Genomic DNA, 23628 nt, shown 5'->3' with positions numbered 1-23628 from the left:
GCTGCTGCTACACTTGGTTCCATGGAAAGGACATAGTCCGCACACATCACAAAGCTGCAAGTTGGTGGTGTGGCTAGAAGAATTAGAAGACCCCTTTTTATCTATGGTAAGATTTTGCATCCACATATCAGAGTTAACTCATGGTATCTTCCTCTATGTGTGAAGTACCATGCTCTGGGCCTGCCTAGGAAATGCATCTGGTTTCCTGTAGAGCAGTTAGATCATCGGTAATTAGTTAAGCAAAGCACTTACTCACCTGCAGACTGCCTCCCTGTAGTAATACCTAGCTCTTTTGTAGCCATTTTCATCTATAGATCTCAAAGTTCTCTACAAAGGAGATCAGTATCATTATCCCCATTTTACAGATAGGAATACACAGGGAAGGGAAATGACTTGACCACTGTCTCTCAGCAAAGAAGCCAGGCCTCCTGAGGCTCTGTCCAATACCCCAGTGGTTCTCAAACTTTTTTTTTTGCAGGCCACTTGAAAATTGCTCAGGGTCTTGGTGGATCACTTAAAGATCTTTTCAAATGTTGTTTGTACCATTAGCTAACTATTGTAAAGTGATTTGGATAAAAGCACTATATAAAAAAAAACACCTTAATAATAAACGGTTTTTTGTTCTACAAATAAAAGCACACAACTCATATTTTAATATCAGTAGTCTTACCTTTCTAATATGATAGATTAATGCTGGGGCTAGGAAGGAGGGGGTATTAATGTTGGGGCTGGGAAGGTGTGGGGGGTCTCTCCCTCTCTCCCCCACCACAGCAGCCCCTGAGCTGGGGCTAGGAAGGACGGGGGTCTCTACCCTGCCACAGTAACCACAGAGCTAGGTCTGGGAAGGAGGTCCGTCTTTCCCCACCAGCTGCAGCCCTGGAGCTGGGGTAAGTCGCCTCTTTCTCTGGCTGTTGCAGCCCTGCATGTCCCAAATTCCCCCCACCCCCTCTTCTAACTCCACTGCTCCCTCTGACCTACCCCCTGTTCCCCCCAAGGCCACCACCTCACCTTACATGTGTGTCTTCTCCAGGGTCTAGGCACCTAATTAGTGGAGCCACGCCTGCACTGCTCCACTAGTTAGGTGGGTGGCCCTTCATTCTCTTGTGTGTGGCTGCCCAGGCGCGCACCTTAGAGGGAACTATCCATGGACCACCTGAATGGAGTTCACAGTTTGAGAACTATCCATGGATCACAGTTTGAGAACCTTTGCAATACCCTATCCACTAGGCCACACTCGTTCCTTACTCAGTCAGCACGGATACTGCAAAAAGGGGGAGGAGAGAAATGCAATGACAGTGGAAATGTGGCCGCTAATAGGAGACAAGCATTTATATTGAAACTTAAATTGAGTGATTACGCAAAACAAACTTAATTAAAGCCTTTGAAATCTCTCTCTTTTTGAAAGCAAAATATTAGTGTTTTTTATGTTCAGAAGATCCTTTCTTTGATCAAAAGGAAAAGGTTAATTTTACTCTCTGTTCTGGTGTTTGAAGAGTATTCACGTCTGATTCTAACAGAGATGGACACCAGGTGGAGGAGAGACTGGATAGAGAAGGTGGGGGAAATATGGCTTTGGTTGATGTCTTTAGAACACTGGATAGCTAATCAGTTATGAATGGATACTTTTGGCTGGCAGGTCGAACATGGCACCAGTTGCTTGGATCCTGGTTCACATTCCAGTCAGGGACATCATCTGGTTGGCTCCTTTCTCCTCAGAGGGAACAAGATTATGGGCATTTTATCTCGCTGTGCTGAGGCAATGCAGTTGATGTCAGGATCTTATGAAAAGCTGAGAGAGTGAGATGTAGGCTAGGAGGAAAGAAATAGTGGGGCAGAAAGTAACATAACAGGGAAGGAACACAGAACAAGAGTATACATGCCTCTGCGATGCTGGCAATTAGGTATCTGCACTGATGGGCTCAGGACTGGAGGTCATGATGATGTGATGGTTTTCAGGACACACGGGTGAAAAACAGAGTTCCCCAAACAAGAGCAGGGCCTGTTGGCCTTCTTCTCAGGAGGACAGTCTTTCAGTCTGGTTTGCTCTTTCTATTTTAGAATCAGGGAAGATGAAATGATACAAGCTGGGATGCAAGGTGGGAGGGGAAAAGGCTCATTATTTTGTCCACCAGTTAGGACTAATGTCTGCCACACCAATCTTGGTTCATTAATTTCCGGTTCCACATTGTCTGTTTTTACCAAGCATGATTTCACCATAGTCCTTGAATCATATCAACTGAGCCTTTTTGTTTGGACTAATTTAGTCTTTCTGTCTGGTTCTCTTGCACCTCTTCATAACATTCACGATGGAAAGCAATTTGACTTATTTTCTACTAACGCTTGTTATTTTAGGTTATGTAATGTCTTATGAACTTGCATATACTTTTCACAGCTGAGCTCACAATTAGGGTAAATTTGTAGTCCCAGTTATTACAACAGGATAGATTGTAGTTCCACACTAATCTGGGCAGGGATAGATTTTGTGACCCAGCATATTCATTCCAGTTCCTCCCTTCTCTGATTCTCTGGGTAGATTCATGGACTGGTTTATTAACCCCTCAATAGCTGAGAACAGCCAGAGCACATTACTTTGACAGTCACACTTGCATGTTATCAACAGAGCTTTCCATCCAAGGATCTCAAACTGCTTCACAACTATTAATTCACTCTCCCACCTCGGAAGTAGGTACATATTATAATCCTCATTTACCAGCTGTGGAAACTGAGACTCAGCTCACCCAAGATAAGACATCAAGTCAGAGACAGAGTCCACTACATAACTCATGATTCCTGCCTCCCAGGCTCCTAATCCTGCCTCCAGACAACACTCTCTCCCATAGAAAAGAGTATCAGTCCAGGAGTTAATAACTGCGTTTGCACACAACTCACACATTATCTTCCTTAGGAAATCAGTAGGGTAAAAGGGCAGCAGAAAAGAAGCATTTGCATTTTAGAATACAATGATATAATCAGTTCCACTCCTGCAGAAAAATTGGACAAAAAAAAAAAACAAAAAAAAGAGAGCGAGAGAGAATGTACAGGACTCCCTCCCCTTTAAAATGCCCACTACAAACACAAAAGCTTTCTGGCTGAGAGGGAAAGTTGTTTTAATTACCCCTGATTCTGCTCTAGATTCCTTTTTATTTTATGTGAAATTGCTAGTTTCTAAAAGGCAATGGGCTGTAATTCAGGTATGAATGGAGCACAGAGATTCTCTAAGCACACAGATAAGAGATCTTCAGCCCAACAATCTTGCTTTTTCATTTCATTTGATGTTATAAATTTCAGGGCCTAAAGTTATTTCATTTTTATCAAATGCTTTGTTTGACTGTCCCATATCCCAGTTAGGTCTGTACTAAGCAGTACCGGACTGACACTGTTTATAATTTAACCTCAATAGACTCTTAGATTTAAAGGCCAGAAGGGACCACTTTGATCCTCTAGTTTTAATTGCATAACACAGGCCATAGAATTTCATCCAGTTGCGAGCTTAATAACTTGTGTTGAGCCCGGTAACTTTAGCTATTCTTTAGTTAGCTCTCACTGATGTCGTCTATTAGCTATTGACTGGATTCTGAAGCTGCTCCACCTGCAGAACTCCCATTCAAAATAGCCTGGAGAGTCTGGAGAATTGGGCATTTAATCTGCAGATTCCCTACCAAACAGGAATGTTGGGAGGATAAATACACTGAAGATTGTGAGGTGCTTACTATGGTAAGGGGAGCATATAAGTACCTTTCATAGATAAATAGCAGAGGCCAGAAAATACCATATGGGTCATTAAGCCTGACACCACCCACTATACACTTTGCAGCACTTACTACATCAGTCCCTCTATCTTGCCCTTCAATCTCTGTAGTTAGGGTGGTATGGCCACCTCCTTTGGGAATCCATCTTATTGCCCTCTCATTCTTAGGATTAAGAACCTTTTCTCATATCTACCTTACACTACTTCTCTAGTTCAGGCCATTGCTCCTTGTCCAACCACCTTCTGAAACCAAATAGTTCTTTTTTTAATCTGGTTACCATATAGAAATTCAGATACAATGAACATGTCCCCCATTCATCCACATTGTGATTCTTTTCTCCCCTGCACTACCATTGTCCCTTCCAGTCCTTGTATCATTTCCACAGCCCTTCTTTATAGTTTCTCTATTTATCCACCAGTAGAAAAGCACTACTGCCCTCTTAGTTTCACTGGTGATGTTCCGAAGAGAATTACAGCCTAGAATTACAGTGTGGAAGTAAATGAAGAATGTCAAAAAAGTAAAATACCCCCAACAAAAATAATAAATCAGATACATTATGGACACGTCTAGATGAGGAAAATAGGTTTGTGTTCTAAAATGTGTTAATGAACCTGTGTTAAATAGATAACACATTTTTAAATGTCACTGAGCAACCAATGGAGACAAGGGCAGTGATGTTTAAAGATACGTTAACGGGCCATGATCAGGAGTAGGCTCCAGTTTGGTGCTTTTCCACATTGTCCAGCCACACCATGTTAGGGCTTGTTTATATGGGAAAGTTTTACCAGTTATACTAGTATAATTATACTGGATAGTTAAACCACTATAGTCATACCACTATAAATCCCTATGTGGTAGGGGCAACCACGAGACCCTGCCCTCTCTGTGGCCCTGCCACTGCCCCTCCTCTTCCCCCGGAGGCCCCGCCCCTGGCCAAGCTGGAAGCCAAAGCCTGCCGGGGTGGGGGTCCCGAGAGCAGCCCCAAGACTGTTCCTGTCCCCTGGGTCCCCTGCCCTGGGCAGGTGGAGTGTCCACAGCTCCCCACAGCTGCCTGTGTGGCTCGTACCCTGACTTGCTTCAGCTTCCGGCCTGGCCTGGGGGCGGGAATGCCGACCAGATTGGTGAAGACTTGAACAGATCATCTATTCTACTTTGTGAGGCTTTAATAAGCACTCAGGTACCTTGACTTCCCTTGCTTTCCTGAACGTGCTCAATGTAGGCAGGCTGCCAAAGACAGTGTTCTCGGTTGTTTTATGAGAAAATGCACTAAAAAAAATACAATTCAGTGATTGCAATGTGTACAGTCTGAGCAGCTTTGCACACACCCTGCAGCTGTGCATTAATGATGCTCTGCTGAAGCAGTTACAAACAGATTGATTGATCTGTCCCGATCTGCACTCAGTCCTGCAACTAATATTTTATTGATTGTATCATAGTTGAGCTGGAGCGAAAGCTCCTTGGGGCAGGGACTGTTTTCTTTGTGAGTGTTTATAAACTATTTACATAATTTTAAAAAATAGTACTTATCAATGAATTAGGCCGTGGTATAGTCTTCTAAGTCTACTCTGGAAACCCCATCACTTGAGTCATTTAAATCTGGACTGGATCAAGCATTTGAGAAATAAATATCATTGCCTGTTGGCCACTATGTCAAAGATGGTCTGTTTATCGAAAGCTTTTATGAACTCTTAGGTGGCTAAAGAGCCCAATTCTTGATTTACAGGCCTTTGGACAGGTTCGGCAGGAGACTGCTGTGGTGTTTGTTACCTATGTTTCTATTCCCTGCTCTCTTTATTTGTAAATTCCTTCCCTCTCTTGTTGACTGTGATAAGATTGCAGACTCTAATGCAGGGGTCTTCTGTAGATTTATCCTAGGCTCAGGTGCTACGAACTTGCATTAAGGGTCAGTATAATTACTGCTGAGTCATGCTGGCAGGTTTGTCCATTTAGCTCCAACTAGGATACAGTGGGGATGGGAATATCAATTTGGGCCAGAATAAATTAGGGTTTCCCTCCAGAAGCTCCCTAGGAACAATCAAGCATGGAGAGGAAGCTTAGTCTGATCTTTATATTGCGTTATTGTTTTTGAGTTACCAATAAAGCCAAATCCTAGGAAGGGAATGAGTTTGGGACAAACTCAGGGCCCATGTATTCTGATGAGGTCAGGGAGGGACTCAACCTATTTGGAGTAAAATATCTCCCTTCACAACTTTCTGCACTAGATGTTCTTCTGATTGATTTGTTTGCTGCTTTAGCTTCCCACGTGTTGATACTGATGTCACGCTGGGCGAGGTTCTTTTTCAGGACATATTTGAATCTCCTCTGCCTCCTGATCTTTTGCCTCCTACAAATTCACTATACAAATATTGTCTTGGGAGAATTGTGCCCTCCGTGCAGAAGATATGTCCAGCCCAGTGAAGATGAGTTTTATAAACATTGCTTCAGTACTTGTTGTGCAACCTCTTTGCAGAATTTCATTATTTGTGATTTTATCATGCTACTTGGTATGCCTAATAGCTCGAAGGTACTGCTGATTAAATTTTTCCAGCTCTTTGACATGCCGGCAATAACACGTCCATGTTTCTCAGCCTTCAAGTAAGTGGAAAACGCTATCTACAGTGTAGTAAACATGGACTTTGTTCTTCTGTGTAGGTTCCAGATTCAGTGTGGCAATCTGCTTCTGGGCAGTACATGTTCTTTCATTTGGGTAGTGATTCATTGGTCAGTGGAGGCTGTTTGGCAAAACTACACCAAGGAATGTGAAATCCATGACCATGTTGAGCTCTTCACCATTGACTGTGATGATAGGTTCCTATGTATCTTTCCGTAGGAGTTGGGACTTCTTCACAATGAGGCCAGATTGTTAGGTGATGTAAAATCAGCATAGCTTCATGAAATTCAATGGATTTACACCTCTTACAACAGCCTATGGTCTACCGTATCATTTTTAGTTACTCAGCAAACTAGTTGGTGGTGAACTGAAGGTCCTCCATGAAAAATAACATTTATCTGCATAAGGAGCCCATGTGAAACCTCCTAATTTCTTTTTGTGGAGGTTTTTAGTCTGCCAAAGTTAAAAACTTGCCAGTTCAAAGTTTAATAACATTTTTTGGCATCACTACTTTTCGTGTTCATCACCTCTCTGGTATTAATTCACCTCTGTGGATTTGTCAGTCACCACCACAAAGAAACTGTGAGCCAAAATAAACCTGGCATGACTTGATTTGCTTTTACAAATGGATTGGCAGGAATGCTGTCTGTCCACAGAGGCCCTGATTCAGAAAAGCACTTAAGTGCCATTGACTTCAATGAATTAAAAGTTAAGCAAGTGTTTAAGTGCTTTGCTGAACTGGAGCTCAGCTGTCTGCATGATATGAACAAACTTTTAGAGGAGTGTCCAAATTTTGAACCAGGTGAAAGCATCAAAAGCTTTGGAAAGAGCAATAATGACTGTAGTCAAGGCCCACATTTTGTTCCTTATGTTTTCCCCCTAGTTACTGATGGTAGATTAAGCATTAAAGATTCAAGTACAGTGAATGGAACAATATAGAGACATACACAGTTTTTTTGTTTTTTTTAAGATCCTTCAATCCTCTAAAATTTACAGTCAAATCCTGAAGGTCCTCGGGCAAACTCTTCACTGAGGGCAATGGAGATTTTTGCCAGCATAAAGACTGAGAAAGGCCCTCAGGTTCTGGACAACTATGAATGTCATTTGCTTCATGGCAGCTGGAGATGTGTCTAGTATTTTATACTGTATGCCACACCCAATCTCCCTTTATACAATTATATAGGCATATCAGTGGAATGTAGGGTTATAACAAAACACAACAGTCTGGGAAGGACAACTTTTGCTTCTTTATTTGGAAATGGCTCATCCGTTCTTAATCTGATTTTTTAATTTTTTTTTAAAGGAACATGTTATTTTAAACTTTCTGACTGTCTAACCCAATGGAATCTGTGTTAATTTGCCCTATATTAAATACAAGTTTTCCATTGTTTCCTTTGCTAATCAAAATTTTTTCATGCAAAATGGAGTGTGGTGAGCAAATAGAATGTCACAGCTCAACCAAAAAGCAAAAGTAATAGCATGCAAATGACCCCCCCAACCTAATTCTCCTTATAGTGAAAGCAGTAGAACAGCAATTTTTAAAAATTTTTCATTTGTGGACCCCTAAAAATGTTCAGATGGAGGCATAGACCCCTTTGGAGTCTTAGAGTCAAAACCACTGCAGCAGAAGAACCCATGCTGTAGGTTGAATGTAGAAGCTGCTGCTTCTTGACATGAGTGATAATACTTGGCTGCAAACATTGAGATGATTGATGAATGCTGACAATCAGCTGCAAACCTAAATGTTCCCCTAGTGACTTCCTTTTTAGCTCCAATCACAGTTGAACACATTACTTGGAAATGCCATGATATGGGGGAACAAAACCATTGTCTCTTTAAGACCAGGAAGAGTTTTCCTCTACTGCAAGAAGGTAGTATGTCGCAGTGGTTAGAGCAAGTGCATGGGAATTAGCACTCCTGCATTTTGTTCCTTGCTCTGCCACTTAACCGCTCTGTGCCTGTGTTCCCGTCTATAAAAGGGACATAACTACTACTTTGCAGGGTTGTTGTGAAGCTCAATTAATGCATGCTTCTAATGTACTTTGATGTCCTTGGATGAAAGGTATCTATAATTGCAAAGTGTTATTAATATTATAAATCAAAAACTTCACACAATGTCTTCACCTGTCAAAGTGGATGATTAGATGCTATCAGGTTTGCAGTTTGCATTTACAGCAGTTGCCTCAGCACGACTTTGATCATGTTTCTGTTTTTAATATTAACATCTATTACAGTTACAAACCAGTAAACAAGGGGTGCCCACAGTTGTCCACTCCCTGTAACCGCAGAGCTAGAACAATGCTGATCTATTGCTGGTGAAATCCACCAACGAGCAACTTTGTCTTCTACCAAAAATAAATAAATACATAAATAAATTAAAAAACAAACAAACAAGGAGAAGCAGCTATTATGATTGAATACAGTGGGCCTAATTCATCCCTTGTGTAACTTAGTTTCAAGGTCTTCTGGTCCTAAATCTGGAAAGTATCCATATTCAGGAAGCACTTAAGTATGTGCTTAACTTTAAGAATATGCTTAAGTACCATTGATGTCCATGTTTTTCCGATTAGGGGCTTCTCCTCCCATGTCAATACCATCTTCCTTTTTGGTATTTAATGTCTTTTGCCATTATGGCCCCAAACTCGATAACTGGATCCAGTAGAATGGACTCCCATTTCCATGCTGAGATACACTGGCAGACCTGACTGCAGGATCAGACCTTAGATTTGTTTCCACCAGATTAACTGATTGCTTGACCTATTTGCCCCACTGTTCTTTAACTACTGGACAAAACTACTCTGAACTATTGGACAAAATTTTACTGTCGGTTACACTAGTGAATCCAGTAAATCCGAATTTGTATTTTCTGGTGTAACAGAGAGTACAATTGGGCCCACTGTTTTAAATTCTTAAGATTCTTAAGATGCATGAAATGAACACTATGTCTAAACTAAAGGGAAATTATCAAGTTAATTTAAAAAAAAATCCAAATTCCATTACTGTGTACCATACACAATTAATGCGGGAAGAATTTTTTAAACTCTCACTTTCTTTTCCCATTTAATGCTGTTTGTTTACTATTGGGTAAACCTAGCCAAAATGTATGTTGCACTTGAACTATAAAAGAACTACAAAAACTATAGACCTATAGAAGAAACTATAAAAAGAAAAAAAGTTGTATAACCAGTTCCTCTCTATTTAGGGGGCAAATTTTGCAGCTAGTAAGACCAAAGGCAGCGTGCAGTAACTCACCTGAATTCAGTGGGTTGTTCCAGATTGACATTGGTATAACTGAGATCAGTATCTGGCCCCAACCCTTTCTTTTTCTTTATTAAAAAAAATCTGAATTTGTTTCTAAACTTCCAGACACCATCCCTTTAATAAAATGAGTAAATAAATATATATTGATATGTAAGTTAAGTGCAGGGCCTTGGGCTCCTGCCGTATTGCCCATGTGGCTGGCATCACAAAGTTAAGGCACTCCTGCAATAAACGTATTTGTGCTCTTGGTGCTTTGGGGAGTTTGTGCCAGACAGGATAATCTCTGTGCTGCACAAGGAGGGCTTGGCATCTACCCTCAGGTCTCCATGGAAAAGAGCAGCACAATTGGCAGCCAGAACCCTTGAGTAAGCACTATTTTATGGCTTCTCCCCACGCTCATCTGGACACCGTTCAGAGGATAACATCAGCCCTCATGTGGTGCTGCTGCTGCTGGCGGCAGTGAAATGCTAGAAGCAGAGGCAGGCACTTTCAGCAGCAGTGTGTGTGTGTGTGTGTGTGTGTGTGTGTCTGTGTGTGTGTGTGTGTGTGTGTGTGTGTGTGTGTGTCGGTGGAGAGGGAAAAAGGGGGCAAGAACTGAAGCCAAGTTCAGGTGCAAGCAGCTGGATACAGGAATACGCACAATGAAAGGAAGCTGGGTACAAGAAATGGGCCAGACTCAGCCTTTACTAAAACAAACAGAAAAATAAAAAGTAAAAAGCAAGCCACAACAAAAGGAAAGAAAACACAAATTTGCCATTGTCAGCAATAATGTTGTGATGGGGGCATAAGAGATTGTACCCCGAGTGGGGGTCTGGTGGGCGCTTGAGAGATTGCTACAAACAAACAATAAGGCCAGAGAGTGTTTTGCTTTCAGAAGTTAATCACAGTTTGCCGAGTGTTTATATTTTTCTTTTCTATAAAGGCTTTTTTGGTCTGTCTCCCAAACAGCTTGTTTTGTCTGTGAGATTTAATCTGAGTGGCACGATCAGGTGCAAGACAATTTAGACGAACCTCAAAACAACTCTTATTTTTGTACAGCGTGGTGGCGGTATGCAGGAAGCTCCTGCAAATGGACTGCTCAGGATAAGAAGTATCTTGACTTTTGCGACTGTATTTGTGCTGATATTAATTCCTTGTAGATATCACCTTGGACCACCCTCAGTATTTCACTGAACTAGGGCTATGACTACATTAGAGAGCTTACAGTGGCACAGCTGCATTGCTGTAAGCTCTCCAATGTAGCCGATCTCAACCAACTCCTGTTGGCGAGTGGCGGTAGCTATGTTGGCTGGAGAAGCTCTCTCCCCGACATAGTGCTGTCCCCACTGACGTTTGTCGGTGTAACACATGTCGCTTGGAGGGGGGCGGTATTCTCACTCCCTGAGTGACATAAGTTATTCTGACAAAAGCTGTAGTTTACATACAGCCTCAGGTTTAACTCTTTCACTCCTCAGAGACTAACGAATTTATTTGAGCATAAGCTTTTGTGAGCTACAGCTCACTTCATCGGATGCATCCGATGAAGTGAGCTGTAGCTCACGAAAGCTTATGCTCAAATAAATTCGTTAGTCTCTAAGGTGCCACATGTCCTCCTTTTCTTTTTGCCGATACAGACTAACACGGCTGCTACTCTGAAATCTTTCACTCCTGTTTGCCAATCAATCTCAGACCAAGTTATTTTAAAATATATTAGATTTCAAAGTATATTGGGCCAATTTCTGCTTCCTTCACTGGTGTGTTTGTAAATCAAGAGAGGTGACTGGAGATAGCTATTTTGCTGTGAAATCCTAGTGAAGCCAAGATATTACAGTTTTTCCTTGATGGAGCTAGTCAATTTAGACCCCAGATAGGTGGGGTGGGGGAAGAGGGAACTGATTTGACAATAGGGTCTCAGTCACATTTTTGTAATACAACAGCATTTGTGATTTGAAGATCTGAAAATCCGGTTATATGTATTGAAGTTTTAAAGTCTTTAACCATTCTCTGCTTTTCATTTTCCTCTCTTCTTCCTATTTCTCATTTCCCTCCGAATTATCTTTAAAGGTGCTTTGTCTTCATAACAAACTAGTGGGTGAGGCTTCGACTTTTGTCACAGCTAGCACAGATTCTGGGATTTTCAGAGTTTTCAGCAATTCTGTCTCCATGACTAGACAACATGGAGTTTTGCATGCAAGTGAGCTGAAGTGATGGATACACACATTGATATGACAAGCAGGTGAACAGGCAGGACAGAAAGTGAATGGCTGGGTAGATGTCAATGAATGTGAGAGGGACACAGATATTTGGGTGTGACCAGTCAGTTTGTTGCTTGGGTGGAGGTGTGGGCTGGGTGGGTGACTGAGGCGAGGGGAATGATGGCCAAACAAACATGACAGATGTGTGGGGAGCGGGGGTGTAAAATGGGTACGCTGGATGTGGCAAGCGGCAAGTTGCAGTCTGTATTGGCCATGCTCCTCCGTGGCTAGGTGCAGTGCAAGGCGGAAGGTGGGGGGACCCAGGACCGTCTGTTACTCTGGGTCCCGAAGCAGGGACCCTCTAGCGGCAGCCTCTCTGCCCTCCCTCTCTCCCCTTGTCTGCCTATCATCCCTGGGCCACTTCCCCTTAGCCCTTGCATCTTCTTGGCACTTTCTGGCAGGTGCCCGCAGCCTAGCAGATAATAGGCCAGAGCTCACCTTCCACTCCCCTGAACCTACCCAGCACTGCTCTGTCTCAGGTGCTATCCCTGGGAGCCAGTCCTCCTCCCTTGCTTGTCAGGGAGAGACCCCCCTCTGCTCTGCTGGGCAGCTCCTTATATCTGGGCTGCCCCAGCAGTTGCCTCCTATCTGGCTCCTAACAATCCTCGCCCTAATTAGCTGCAGGTTTCCACAGCCTCCCTGGCTGCTTCTCCCCAACCCCCTGCCCCACCCCCACCACTACAGGGAGGAATCAGAATAGGGAGAGCAGGAAAGATTGGGGTGCCCATCTGCTGCCTCAGATTCAGGGTCCAAGACTGGAGCTCCAAAGTGCAGGTGTAGTGGAGTTCCCCTGTCCTGTCAGCACTGAGGGACCACTAGGACTCTCCCTGGGGACAGGGAGAGAAAGGAATGGGAGGGAGAATCAGCATAGAGTAAGTAAGAGTGTATTGGAGGGCAAAGACAAGGAAAAGCAGAGAAGAGCGTGAGGGAGCAAGGGAGGGAGAAAAGCAGAATGAACGGGTGAAAAGAGATAGCAAAGAGCAGTAACCTGGAGAGAAGCAAGGTGTGGAGACGACAGCTTGGGCTCCATGATTCTAGGGCCGAGCTGAAGGCTAGTAATATTTTAGATGTTTAAAATATTCTTTGTTAGCAATGCTGTTATTTTTCCATGGCCTTCTGGGTTGGAAGACATCACCTCCCCCTTCCCTCCCACCGGTGGCTTACATGAAGGCTTTTATGTCAAAATGTTCTGACCATTGCTAATGTCAGTAATAGGACCATCTGTGATACCAACAGTGAGAGCGCTAGTGTAGACACTGGCATTTCATACCAACTGGCATCATAGCAAATGCCACTGGCATTTCATACCAACATGTTGTTTAGAGCTGCTCAGGGCAGGGCCAGACAAGATGGTGGCAAACTCACTGGTGGCTGCAGGAACTTTATGCACACTAGAGCTCACACTACTAGAGATGCCTTGGGGTGGAAGGAACATTTTGCAAAAAAGTCTCGTGTAGACCCAGTCCATGAAGGGCTAAGGGCAACATTCTGAAGCTTCCCTTGAACTCTCCTAAATATATTTTACAGCTCCCACAATCCTATGCAAGTGACAGTGCTTCATACACAAGTATTCTTTTGCCATCCCTGTCCTGAGTATAACACTATGTTCTAGAAGAGGTAGGAGAAATTGTTCTCAGTAAAATTAATCTCTGGGAAAATTCTACTCCATGTGATGCTGGCAAGCTCTACAGTGTCAAGAGGAGTTATCTTCAGATGCCTACCTTACCTTCAAGCATAAAATCTGCCTCTGGCACTTTCATGATACCTTTAGAGCGGACAAAAGGAAATATTGCTTTTAGAGCGGGCAAAAGGAAATACTGTGCAGTTACCATGTGGAACTTACTGCCAAACTCGGTCACAGTGATGAACACAGGGACGGAATTTTAAAAGGGGCTGAGTAACGTTATGACCCATTCATAAACACTGTTATGCAAACTAAGATATGTGTAAACAAACCCCCAGCTTGAGGGTGTAAACTGATTGTCAGTGAGCATCAGAGGATCCTCAGCCCCCATGTACAGTCATTGCACAATTGACTAGCTGGATTACTGAAGTGGTGTGGGAATGTCACTGTCCTTAAAAGTACCACAGTATTGGCCAGTGCCAGAGACAGGAAATCAGATTACGTGGACTGACATTCTATTGAGAAAATCCTATGCTTCTAATCAAGCAATCTTTGTTATGCTGGCTGAAGCCTCCCCTTTGAAAATTCTTCCCCTCCCTCTGTCACGTAACTGAGTGGTTACAGTTTTGCAGTGAGCAATCCATGTTGGTGATGAATACCAGTTCACTAGAAGTTACAAGGGAGGGTTAAGTTGCATGGGTTTTTCATGCAACCTGCCCATAATTAGCCCCAAGCAGAGGCTGAGTCATTCATAAGAGTCCAAGGTACTATTACAGCCAGACACGCCAAGGCCCGGTATATAATTTATACAATCCACGACTGTGCGGAAACTGCTCCATTAAGCCTTCTGACCCCACTAGAAAGAAGCTGTTATTGCTTCATGGTTACAAGCGCTGTTAGAGCGCTTCATAGGAAGAGTCCAACTCATACAGCACATGCTCGTTCACCCAAACTCATGTCCTTCTTGCTGAAACCAGAAAATGCCAACCTGTTTCCTGGTTCATCAGCAGGTTACCTGAGCTTGGAACCAGCAGTCCTGAGGCAAGTGGAAGATGCTAAAACATCTGGTGGATGTGGTGAAAACATATCAATGCAGAGGATCTATACTGGTAACTGAAATGCAGCAAGCTCACGGATCTTCTCCATCGAAATAAAGGCATTATGATTTTATTACAAGGAAAACAGACACTGAAAAAAGCACCAGGCAAAAATTGAACTATTTCTATGAACTGGGGTTTCATTTTCAAATTTGCTTCCCCTCCAAACAAGCAAGAATGACTGGGAAGACTGGATGGCTCAGGATATAGTTTATGGGATATGGAGCCTTTTATGTCCACCTTGAGTTGGGGGCACAGGGGAGCAAGCTGTCTGCAACCTCTATTCTATTGGTGGGCTCAGAGCCAGTGGACACAGTCATCCAAGTGGGGATAGTCACTCAGCCCAGGCTGGTCAAAACATACAAACATTTTGGCATTAGCTGGCAGGGCTCTAATGGAGCGGCAGCTAGATTTTACAGCTGCCCTTTCCAATCAGAACCTCAGAAGAGGTGCCCCACCTCTTGCTCTGTTGGGGTGAGTCCTGCCAGCAGGCACAGCTGCTCCATCCAGTTCAAGAATTAATCTGGCCCAATTTGCCAGTGACCAAAATTTGTTACCTTGTGAAGGCTGTTCAGTGTTCTATGTGCAGTAAGCTGGTAGGGACTTAGCTTAGTTGCTAGTGGACAAGGATATGCACTGCAGCACCACTATAATAACTGAGACTCCTTGGCCCCTTGCTGGCATTCTGAGCAAAAAGACCAAAAAGTGACTGGGCTATGGAGCATAAATTGCTCTGTCACTCCTAGGAGTAGTCCCGTCAGGGGAGGTTAAAGTTACATCTGCTGGAAAAGGGTGGGAAAGCGGCTGACTGCTGTTTTGGGGCTAACCAGAAGATTCCCGTCTGACCAGAGCTGTCACTCTTGACATCAGTGCCAAGATGTGAAAACCCCAATGTGTCTTATTTATTAAGCAAGTATTAAAATATTTTAAATGCAGAAGACATTTTGAATAAACACTGAGACACGTAAAGGTACCTAGTGTGCTGACAGGCTTAGTAACTTACAAAATACTCACTCCACCCCAAATCAAGGACTTTAGAACTCAGCAACGCTGGAATAGATTCCTCTGGTAGCATAAGATTTAGTTTTCATTGGCACAGCTTTGCCATTCTCACAGGTGGAAAAGCAACATTAGGGTTTAAATAGAGTTTGATGAAAATATGTAGCACCCCAAGGATCAATTTTCACTGTAGGAGGTTGCAGAGTGTATTATACACTAGGCATTAATTCTATGTCCTCTTCTGATGTCAAGAGAGCTGCAGGCATGAATAACATTAGACTTCTGGTTTGTAGTTTGTACCTGCAATTAATCCTTCCTTTATTTCCTGTTGTTTAATATTGTATTTGTTCTTTATTGCTGCAAGAAAAGCCTCTCGTATTCTTCTGGGTTTTTTTTTTAAGCTGCAATGGGATATATTTGAAGGCCCATATTGTGGTCTCAGCAAGCAGCAGGGCAGCTGCCAAACATCGTTTCCTTTGTTGATTTCTTGATACTTTAAGAATTATTTTCAACAGTTAATCTTGATTTTTTTTTATGCTTCTTTGGCAGATAATTACCACACAAATGAAACTGCATTTTGCACAGTGCCCTGGAAGCAAGAGTTGAGCCTTTACACAAAAGTGGCGAATAGAGGTGACCCTCTTGGAAGCAACATTAAAATCAGTAACACTGTGGCCACTGAAAACACACTGTGAAGTTGACGAGGCAACGGTTTGGAAATATTCTATTGCTAGAACTGAAAACAAATCTCACTTATTTCAAACTCACTGCTGTGTTTAGTGCAGCCATTTTACTGGGCTTACCTGTGGAGACCCTGATGTACTCTCTCAAGAAGCAAACAGCAGATGATACCACTGACAGACGTGGCAGTTTTATTCAGGTGCAGGCTTTCTTCAGAACAAGAGAGTACACCGTACTTCATTCCTCCACTGATCCTAAGGTGCCATTTAAATTAAGCTTTGGTGCAAGACTGATCTGATGTCAGTCTGAAAACAAATACTGCTCTCCACACTTCCTTAAAAATCAGTTCAAACATAGGGGTGATTTCAGGACACAATAAGAGCATGAAAACTAGAGAGGCAGCAGTGACTGGAATACCCATGTGAAGACTGTAATTTCTGCATGCTTACAATTGGTGGGATCACATGCGGACATGATGGTGATTATCCATCCTCTTTCTGGTTAATGATGGAGTTAACCTCCCTGTACCAGCATCCTTCCCTGCAAAACACCATACTTAACTTCACAAGTAAGAACTGCTTCTAGCAAAAGACTGGTCATCTTTACAGAACAATAGTCTATATTTAATACAGGACTATGAAAAAGTTGCATTCACTTAAACAACTGCTGTCTCTTTGTTAACACATCTCATAGGAGCTTAAATTTGTTCTAACTCACTGTCAAGAAACCAATAGCTTAGCAGTTCTCAAACTGTGGGTCAGGACCCCAAAGTGAGTCATGACCCTGTTTTAATGGGGTCACCACGGCTGGTGTTAGACTTGCTGGGGCCTGGGGTCAAAGCCGAAGGCCAAGCTCCACTGCCTGGGGGCGAAGGCTTCAGCCCTGGGAGGCGGGGCTCAAGCTTCAGCTTCAGCCCTGGGTGGCGGGCTCAGGTTACAGGTCCTACCCTCCCATGGGGATGAAGCCCATGGGATTTGGCTTTGGCTCTCCTGCCTGGGGCAGCAGGGCTTGGGTGTGCTCAGATTTCAGTCCCTTGTCCTGGGGTCGTGTAGTAATTTTTGTTGTCAGAAGGGGATTGCAGTGCCATGAAGTTTGAGAACCGCTGAGATGTGCTCACAAAATTATATGAGTTCACATTTGTGCATAGAAAGATATGTGGTATAAAGTGATAATACATCTGATTGGCTTTGTCCACACTGAGGTTCAAACAGAGTTATGGAAACATGTTTAAACATGGATTCAGCTAACCTGGTTCCTAATCTGGCTTGGTTAGCGAGTGGGGATAAATCCAGACTGCCTTGGAATATTACAGAGAACAGAAACTAAAGCTCAAAAGTAGGTGAATTAAGGAATTTTCACTAGCATTTTAAAAAGCTTGAAATAATATAGCATTTAGATTTAATGGGAGCAACTGTGTGTTAATTAAAGAGACAGTAGCTATTTAAGGAAAGATTGATTGCTCATTGGTCATCTGCTTTTTCATAGACTTCTCTTGCCCAATGGGTAAAGCACTGCATCCTGTCAATTTTCAACCAGGCTCAGAGGCTGCGTCCAAATTTTATCAACTTCCTGCAGCATGCTTTCCTCATAGGCTTGGAAGTCTGAGGTATCTTCTATATCTGCAAGGTGCCCACCCGGCACTCCTCTTTCATATTCATCTGCCATTATTGATTGGACTTGATGTCTGAAGTGGATTCCAAATTTGGAAGGGTGGTATTCCGTGCTTTATCATGAGGTTTCTATTGCCTGTTACATCTGCTGTTAGTGAAGGCTATTGTTAGATAAGATGGGAGAAGAGGGACACACATAAGAAGGAAATGTTACTGAGGTCCCTTCCAACCCTGATATTCTATGATTCATCAGTTTTTTGTAGCCCTCTCCTATACCTCCAGCCTTGTCTCAGGGAGTGCTGCTTGAAGTAGGCTACCTATTCTTATTCTACTCTTTCCTGCTTTGGAGGTCTGAGGGACAGGGGCTGATCTAGCAACTTGTGCTGCGGTTCATTGACAGATCTTGTTTCCTGACTGACAGGGCCAGAACACTGATAGTCAAGGCTGTTGCTAGATAGGATGGACAAGAGAGACCTATGGGAAAATATGTCTAGTAAGGTTTTAATAATGTGTAGGAGATACATGCTACCTCCAGCAGTGATCTTGTCAGCTCTCAGAAACTAGAATGCATCAGGCCCACTCAACACTTGAATGGAATGACTGCCAAATAAATCCCAGATGGTGATGCAACTTGTGTTGTTGATTCAATGGGTGAGACGCTACTCTCTCCAAACCAGTGCCCCAGCAGGATGGAAGGAAGTTCCAAGAGCAAACGTCAAGATATACTTGTCGATGACTGTTTTTTTTTCATTATTCTTCCAGAATAACCATTTCTTTCAACCACTCACTTCATAACTTTACCAGAGGAGTTTACTCCAACTTTGGATCTGAATAAGTGGGTACAGTTCATGTCAGAGTTGGTGATGTATAAAGAAAAAGGGCTTCATTGTGTGTTGTTACAATTCAATATATTTTGAGGAAATTCCATGATAAAGCCTGAATTCACAAGCTTATTGAATAAAGAGCAAACGCATTCCCTTCGTTGAAGCATGTGTTGGGGTGGAACTTAAATTCTTTAGACATATTCACAACAATTTCAAGGTGTTTAGTTATTTATCATATGTTCTGCAGTTAATTGAGTCAAGCTTTTGTATTTTATTTTTTTTAATCTGCATATATTAAGAAGAAAAAAAGAGTGATGGTCTCATTCCCATTAAACTGGTTGCAAGGAATGTTACAATTAGAATACACACTCAACTCTATGCAAACAGGTAATAATAACCGCATGCATAACTGCATTTGCCTCAACAAATATCTGTAACTTATTAATGTAAGACTGGTCAAACAAACTCTCTCTTAAGCGTCTCCCACTTTATCATTCTATAAACCAATTTATAAGAGAGAAATTTTCTCATGTTCCTCCCAACACACCAATTCTCTCACTGCCCATTTTTCAAAATATATCGTTCTGTGAATGATCAGGATGGGCTCTATGGACTGTCAGCGGTTCACGGATCACCGCTTGAAAAGCACTGCTCTGGAATGATAAATAACTACACCATGTAGCTCTTCTATAGCGCTTTTCACCAGTAGATCTCACAGTGCTTTACAAAGGAGGTTAATATAATTATTTCCATTTTACAGATGGGGAAAAGCAAATGCTCATACCATCTAGGATTAGAATACTGTACTTTAAAAAAAAAAAGGAAAATTCCAAAACATTAAACCTGGAGACTGAAATTACCCATTTATCCAAGCTACAAGCAGTACAAGTTTCTCCCAATGGAGGACAACGTACCTCAATTGTGATTTTGAGGGACTACAAATTAGGGTAATAAAGCTCAATCGCCATCATCCTTTCAATCCATGGAGACTCTGACTACATGGCAAACAATAATGCCAACTGTGGTTTGTCATGTGGACATATGATCAGTTAGGAACTGGACTGAAACCATCAATTCATTTCACCTAAGCCACTGAACAGCCATTAGAGATTAGTGAATTTGAACATATCAAATGATTGGTTAGGAGTTCTTTATAGTGTTGGAGTGTCGCCTTAGGAGACTTTTGGAGCACAGAGACCACAGTGCTAGAGTAGTCCAATGTCCAAAATACATAGTATTGATGTTAAGTATAGAATTTTGATTAAACATGTGTAGGTGACTATCATATTGAAATGCTTGAGGAACATTACCAGCCTTTGGTAGCTTCATGACAATTTCTGACATGTAAATAAGATAAAAAATGGAGATTATTACTCTTGCCACTTGAGCAATCAAAAATCTAAGCAGATATTCTTGAGTGAACTTTCCAAATCTTCTTAAAGAAGTCAGTCCCATCACAGAGTTCCTAAGTTAATAAATGCAACGTAGATACATAATGGTTTACAAGCTACTGTTACTTAGTTTCAGCTGTGCATCACTAGAAAAGAAATATTTGAAATATTTCCTTTTAGAGATAAAGCAAAAAACTAGCACAGGAACTTGGATTTCAGCAAGAGAATAACTGTCTTTCTATATCCCCTCCCAACCACAGAATATATGAAAATGCTTGGGGTATTTATAGGTCATTTCGATTTATACCTCAGGAAGAACAGGTTGATGGTTGTCTCATATAGATTAATGTAAAGTTTGTTCATATGCAGTTATGATGCGGGAATAGCAAAGACATATTTACTTACAACCCTGCTTAGCTTAGCTCAGCAAAGGGCTTCAGTTCTGTTTACAGCAGCGCAATGTAGGACCTGTGCTGGGAGAATCTGTCCTCAGCCCTTTGAAGGCTGTTTACAGCAAGGTCTACGATTTGACTCCAACTTGGTCTTTAACTCCTAACTAACTTTGACTTTTGATAGTATATGGCCATTTTAAAAAAAACAGAATTTGCTTGAAGGTTGGTAGTTTCTCAGGGAAACTAGACTAACAGAATGTATTAATTAAGAAAATTTAATTTACAAAGATCACACTTGTTCCTTGGACACACAGTTCTTCTAGTAGATAATACTTTTCTCTATAAATCCAAAGTAACATGAAGATTGGAGAAATTCTGCCAACCAATTAAAATTTGTATACAGATACCATAACATTAGCAGAAATAGTGATATATTACTTTTCACTATTATGTCTTCAGCACAGCTCATCAGTCCAGTTCCCTAACACTTAGCAGAAGGTACTTTTTCTGTATGCCATTTATAACAATACATAAACATATTCCATGCTGGAAAGTACCCTGGTCTATCTACAACTTAATTTGGGAAGTGACACCACTAAGAGTCAGCTATATATGGCCTGCTATAACAAATCACAAGAAGGGGAAGATGAGTGGCTGGGATTCTTCATTTACCATTACAGCATTAGAAAAACTGATGCATCCCATTATGTCTTCTCATCAATTCTTTAAATATATGTGCTGACTATAACTGCAAGTCTCAGTTAAATAAATCTGCTTCCCTAGATTATTGTATTTGTTGTCTTCAAAGACTCCAGTAACTCCTTGTTAAAGGCCCGTTTCATTAGTGGTATTTACGTTACTTGACAGAGTTGTGGGACTATGCAGGAGCTCTATTTTGTCTCCTTAATTTACACAATTGGTTACTTGAAGAGTTGATACTCAAGTGATAGACTGTTCTCAGTAACAGCAACTGATGTCAATTAGAAAGTCACCTTAAGTTGTATTACCTGAAATAAACTAGAATATAAAGACACTGAATTCAACATATGAGTTTTCAATTGAGCTATTAAAAAAAATACTGCCATGTCAATATCAGACGCATCTGAAAGGCACTGAGTAGTTAAATATTGTGACTCATACATGTGTTGATAAGAACCATAAATGTAGGCAAATGTCAGAGGCAGAATATGGCATTATATAGTCCATTAGGCATTTCTGGTAAATATGGCAGCTTTATATATTATTAGGATATGCTGAAAATATACAAAGGTTCAGAACAACAGAATACTGGTATGAAAACAATCACTTCTTAACAACACCTGAGAGACAAGCATTTTGGAAACAAGGCATCGCATATAACGTTGTTACAGGGAAATGGTATCACATCTAAACACTAACGTTTTAATCTAATCCAGTGGCTATAAAAGGAAATGATGGTGGTAGGAGAGAATTGGATAAGGAGTATCAAATATTCAGTTTAGAATTAGCCAGCTGAGGTCCTTGTTTTATAGAGTTAATGAAGTCTGTGGTGATCAAAGCTATTCCAGAGGCAAAAAGTATCAAAAAAAGAGGTTCCAACCCACTTCCAGGAAGTCGTCTTGGAGCTGACATGCATGTGGATGTAAGAATCTGTCTGGCATCTTCTGCAGACCTGGTGTTTTCTACAGCTTTCCATTGGCAAAAGCTGCCTCTTGGAACTGAGGGACAAACGTTTTGAAATAAGCCCTAGTGGGGAAAAAGAAAGTCTGTGGTTAGCAAAGAACAAACTCAGAACAATCATGTGTGCGTGGTATCTACAGCCAAGATTTTTAAAAAATGCAAGCCTGAAGTTAGCTGCCTATGTCCATATTTAGCCACATAAATAAGCGGGCTGATTCTCAAAATTCTACAGTGTATTTTTGGTGATCCTTGTGCTTCAATCTTTTTAATTTCCATAGGTGTTACTTCCTTTGATGAACTGACCAGTCATATGCAGCACTGCTAATGTGATCAGTACCAATGTCGTCTTGTAGTGTCAGCATAACTTTGTCTGATGCATATTTAATATTTTATACATTCCAAGACTATGTTTTGCAGGAAAAAATATTTTGTGAATCATTGGCAATTGTTCTCTTTTCTTTCTTTGATTTGTATTCTAATTCCTTTAGTCTAGGTACAACAGTATATCAGGTACAGAGATAAACAGTGTTGGGCTCTCTGAGTGAGAAACAGTGAGAAACAGAGTGAAAGGAAAGGTTAAACCACTTGCTACAGCATTATAAATTTGGCATCTGTTATATACTTGATGCTCACCATGCTTCTGGGATAACTGGATTTATTCAACTTTTGAAAAAGCTTCAAATAGAGCACCACAATCACTCAACGGAATTGCACAATCAGCTGGGAAAGTGAGAATACTGGCAATGGACAAGCTTTTGATTTGCCTTCTTCCAGGAACATTTATGAAATACAGAGTCAGTGTTGACAGGAGTAGAGCAATTTATAAAGCATCAGTTAATTCTCTGTGGTAAATAAATTAAATGGATGAGCAGTAATTCCTTGCTTGCTAATTGATAAAAGAAAAAAACTTTCTGAGTAGAAGTTTAGAATAAAGACAAATCATTTTGTAAATGGGGGTCTACTTCGTGTATTCTGGACCTTAGTGTCACTGTCTTCTCTCTGATGAACTTAGTGAGTCACTTTATCAGTCCATAGAATGAATCCATCCTGATCACTGCAAGTTGGTTTATACTGTACCTTTGGGTTCACTGTGCTTCTCCCCTCAACTCTGCACTAATAGCAAAATATGTCCACTTCTGCAATTAGAGGCTCCTCAAGATCTTTTATTTGCCAGGTGAAACAAAGGCAATTAAACCTTAATTCTGCCACTTGTAACTTTCACCTGTGAACTCTTCATTCTGTACTGTGAACTCTTCATTTTTCTATTTTTTGTTTTAAATCTGCTTTACAATCCATATTTATATTTTCTCACAGAGTATTTCTTTTTAATTTCTGAAATGAGGATACCTGTAAATTATGTTCACTGTATTACTTATATCTAATGCTATGGTAATAATGCATTCAAAGAATTCCAGATATCGCATGAGACAGGTGGATATGCTGAATCTCCACAATCAATCAAGTGAGATATCTAATTTCATAAACTGGATAAAATT

At 41.5% G+C, this 23628-nt stretch overlaps 1 protein-coding gene across 2 annotated transcripts in view; it reads right to left on the bottom strand.

The window, feature by feature from the left end:
• Positions 1–18807: 18807 nt before the first annotated feature.
• Positions 18808–23628, bottom strand: part of BABAM2 (BRISC and BRCA1 A complex member 2) — a 308321-nt gene continuing 303500 nt past the window's right edge. For both annotated transcript variants that reach the window (XM_077813632.1, XM_077813631.1), the window contains exon 12: positions 18808–22198. In XM_077813632.1, the coding sequence (XP_077669758.1) occupies positions 22135–22198 (64 nt within the window). In that variant the 3' untranslated portion in view covers positions 18808–22134. The remainder of the gene's footprint in view (positions 22199–23628) is intronic.

The sequence above is a fragment of the Eretmochelys imbricata genome, chromosome 3 (assembly GCF_965152235.1).
Source record: "Eretmochelys imbricata isolate rEreImb1 chromosome 3, rEreImb1.hap1, whole genome shotgun sequence".
NCBI lineage: Eukaryota > Metazoa > Chordata > Testudines > Cheloniidae > Eretmochelys > Eretmochelys imbricata.
The sequence above is the reverse complement of the archived record's forward strand: the minus strand, read 5'-3'. Positions and strand labels throughout refer to the sequence as shown.